Source organism: Ischnura elegans, chromosome 9 (genome assembly GCF_921293095.1).
Source record: "Ischnura elegans chromosome 9, ioIscEleg1.1, whole genome shotgun sequence".
NCBI lineage: Eukaryota > Metazoa > Arthropoda > Insecta > Odonata > Coenagrionidae > Ischnura > Ischnura elegans.
In genome coordinates, this window is record NC_060254.1 from 12,171,415 (window position 1) to 12,175,461 (window position 4,047).

The window sequence follows — 4,047 nt, forward strand, 5'->3', positions numbered from 1 at the left end:
TAAAGAAGAATTTTTGAAACGATTTCTAATAACATAAAGTCATTAGTTTCACCAAAATATTATTTTTAACCTATAACAACAGCAAAAGAAAGATTCAAGCCAATGACATCTAGCGTCGCGGTTTTGCTTTATACTCCCTCTCGTAACTACCTTATCTTCCAAATTGGTAGTCCAACCAACCGTCGCGTCGCAGCGGGCCGAATGTTGAAAATTGCCATGGATACATCTATGCATCAACCAAAGTATTCTGTACCTTACATAGTGTACGGGAATACTTCAACCAGTCCAACATCATTTTTTTAAGCACACATGATTTATAAACCAGTTATTGCCTTGATATTATTATTAAGTTTATTTCGTTAGCATCATTCTTAATTTATTAGTTGAACAGGATGAACAGTTGCGCTGCGGAATTACATTAGTATACATAATTAATTGAATATGGATGGGAACTACAATGCTTGTGATGCAATGATATTGAAGGTGATTTATTGGTTGTATTTTACTGAAACTTTCGAGAAAAAAAGCTGCTAAAAAATTATTTTCAACACTAGCAATAATTGAGCATGTGTAATACGTATCTCGAGGTTGGCCGCGTGAATGCAGGTGAAATACTTATACATTAATATCCATGAGGCCCTCCGGTCGATGTGAAACCGAATTTTGGCCGTTTATTAAAAAAGGTTGGAGACCATTGTCGTGTATGATCGTGTTGTTTCAAAGTATCACTGTTAGCAACCAACGAATCGATGCACGTTATTTCTAATGTACCTAAGTACTCAAATTTAACCCATCTATTGCCACCGGGCCGATATATTGTCGGCCTCGGTGGCGCCGGGGTAAAGTCCTCGACTGCTAACATAGAGGTCGCGAGTTTATATTTTATGGCAAAACCACCCAGGGCATGGATGTATGCGATTGTCAAACAAGTTAATTGTAAGAGAGGACTATCTAGTCCTAAATTCGCTTGTGAAATTAAGACGACATAATTATTATTATTAGGGGAAGGTGTTGTACCTTGGAACAGATTTTGGTTTTTTAATCATTTTGATACTTTAAAGGAGAGGTCGGAGGTTCTGCCTGTTTCCATTCTTTGGTACCACTATTGTATATGTTTTCTAAATGCCATTCAGATAAATAATAAACAGATCCTTAATGCAATCATTTAATTTTGATATCAATGACATGTGTTCCAAGGTACAGTGACTTCTTGTACCTTGGAACATCTCATGTTGTACCTTGGAACATGGCTTGTATAAATCTGGCAAACGTATTAGCAGTCCATCTAATCTTTTAATATGAAAACATCTATACTCATACAAATACTAAGTGAACATTTAGCAAACGTTATGTCCTAATTCATTGAGTTTAATTCTGGTACATGAAAAAATCCTCTTTTTGAAATTTGCCTTGGAGAGTTAATACCACCTAAAATATCTTCCCATGGATATATTAAAATGTCTTCTTTCTCTGGCCATTTCCATGACTTTTTTGATTTTGTCATTGAGCTAATGGTTGCCCCATCATCATTAACATTGATTATTTTCCCAGGATACAATTCGTTATCATATGTAACTGCTACAAACTGCCCCACTGCACGAACAACACTTTTTAGAGGAAGAACATATTTCATGCTTTTTTCTCCCATACCCACTGCAATGGCATTTTCTTCGATTTTGTCTTCAGCATCTTGTTCAAGTATTTCTTGCACACTCACTTCTTTATATGAAGAATCTTGACAAATCACCTGTTCGCACTCGTCCCCACTATCGTCTATTATCAACTTACGTTTAACGGGCTTTTTCTTCTTACTGATACCACTTGTTTTCTGTGCTGCAATTTCCTCCTTGTTGGGTGTGTCTGTTAGAATTCTAGATTTTCCTTTTGCTCTTCCTTTAGAAGTCCCCTTCCTAGGCAGCGCCTTTGGAAACGGTCTGATCATCACTGGTGAGATTGTAGGCTCTTCACTTGTTGAAGGTTTACTCACCAATTGCAGTGGCTCATGCCTTTCTCCTGGATTCAGTGCTGGATCGGGACGGTCTGAGACATACGAGGAAAGAAACTCATCTTCCTGAAAAATGTCCTCATTCAGTGGCGAGATGCCAGTAGCACTAAAACCACTCAGAATGTTGCTGGTAGTAAAAGCAAGAGGAAATGCTCTGCCCACCAATTGAGCAACATCATACACTGACACAGATTTCCCTGGGTTGGAGGACATCCAGTTATTCATTGCCCTATTATAATGCATCTTGAAAGAACCAAAAACTGTCCGATCTAGAGGCTGAAGTTTATGTGAAGTGTGTGGAGGAAATGTGATCATAATTATTCCTGAAGCTCGGGCCTTCTCAATAACTGGGATATTCACATGGCTATCATGGTTGTCAAGGAACATGAGAATTGGTTCCTCTTTTGAAGGCTTTGCATGTTGTATGAAATGATCTAAAAATTTCAAGAATAGACTCTCATTGGACCACCCGGATGGGTTAGCACCTCCTATGCTACCTACTGGAGCTCCAGTTAACATGAAATCCTTGAAATTTACTCTCGGAAACACAAACATAGGAGGAATGTGATTCCCAACAGCGTTAATTGCAGCAATCATGGTCACATTCTGTCCCCTTTCTCCAGAAGTCATACTTCCCAACTGTTTTATGCCTTTTGGAGCCACAATTTTCGGTGGTACGTGGACCGTTGATAGCCCTGTCTCATCCACATTGTAAATTTGATGTGCAGGAAATGGACCATGCTTTTCCAGAACAGTTTTAACATTTTTAAAGAATGCTTGTACATTGAATTTATTAAAGCTTGTTGATCGAGCAAGAGACGTTGCTTCAGGCTTCCGAAGTGCAACCGAAGCTTCATGTTTCTTCATAAAATTTCTCATCCATTCACCTCCGGCAGTTTGGTTTTCATCCCACTGTTGAGGATATTTAACTTTGTTTGCTTTAGCATACTGGTATGCAAGCTCCCGTATCTCCCATTTCGTTAACCCATAATGCAGAAGAGCTGCCTGCTTTATGTAGTCAAGCAGTTCCTCCTCCATTGTAATATTAAAAACTTGTTTTACTGCATTTGTTGCTTCATATTTATACACATCTGAACCTGACTGTTTATGAATTTCAATATGTCTGTGTAGTGTTCCCAATTTTACTGTAAAATCTGCACATGCTTGCCGCAATGACATTTCACCATTTATGACTGCCATAACTGCACATTCAATATTTTCTTTTACAACTGCTGATCGTTTCTTACCTTCTTTACTTCTAGGCATATTCTGGCCTAACCTAAAACAAAATAGATACTGGTATGTAGCTTCATCATAATTGTCTTTAGTAAGTAATTTACAAAAATGATTCATGTTAGTGTACCTTGGAACATGTTCCAAGGTACACTAACAATAGTGTTCAGAGGTACACCAACTACAACATTCATTTCCAAACACCGACTTCTTCATATAAATTACAACAATTAACATTAAAATAAGTAGTAATAGACACAGTTATACTTACAGTTTAAGAACAACTAGATGAAAATTCACTAACAATCGTGATGAAGATTCAGTCAATCGAAAATACTATCTCTGAATAATTACTTTTTCGCCACATAAAATTCAACTGGAGTTTACATCAAAACTTGTAAACATCAGGCAGCCATTTCAAAACAATTGAGCATCTACTGGAGGTAGCTTCACATAGTTCAAACCATTCCCACTAGATGCCATGGTAAGTACTAAATATCTTCAATGTTCCAAGGTACAAGTGTTCCAAGGTACAACACCTTCCCCTATATATCGGCCTTCGCTGGTTGAGCGAAAACTGCCAGGGGCCGATTTATCGGCCCGAATTATTTCACTTTTTTTCCCGTGATTGTGGCCTTTTCAACGGCTGTAATTTATGCAAACCCCCATTATCTACCTATGGTTATAAGATATATTTACATCTTAAGAATTGGGAAACAAATCTAGACGTATTAAATGAAATTAAGTAGCTGAAAAATTTTTTAATCTGAAATGTTACTAATTCCGGAAAATAGTCTTGGCCGTCTTCG

General features: G+C 37.6%; 1 protein-coding gene across 1 annotated transcript; it reads right to left on the bottom strand.

Moving 5' to 3' along the window:
- Positions 1 to 1,151: 1,151 nt before the first annotated feature.
- Positions 1,152 to 3,778, bottom strand: LOC124165391. Its single transcript, XM_046542783.1, has 2 exons — positions 3,510 to 3,778; positions 1,152 to 3,284 (listed from the first exon to the last, which is right to left on the bottom strand). Exon 2 carries the CDS (start codon positions 3,269 to 3,271, stop codon positions 1,355 to 1,357), a length of 1,917 nt encoding a protein of 638 aa, XP_046398739.1. The 5' UTR covers positions 3,272 to 3,284; positions 3,510 to 3,778; the 3' UTR covers positions 1,152 to 1,354.
- Between the last annotated feature and the right edge of the window lie 269 nt (positions 3,779 to 4,047).

Excerpts from the sequence above, each read along its gene's own strand:
- LOC124165391 (XM_046542783.1), bottom strand. The coding sequence starts at position 3,271 with ATGCCTAGAAGTAAAGAAGGTAAGAAACGATCAGCAGTTGTAAAAGAA.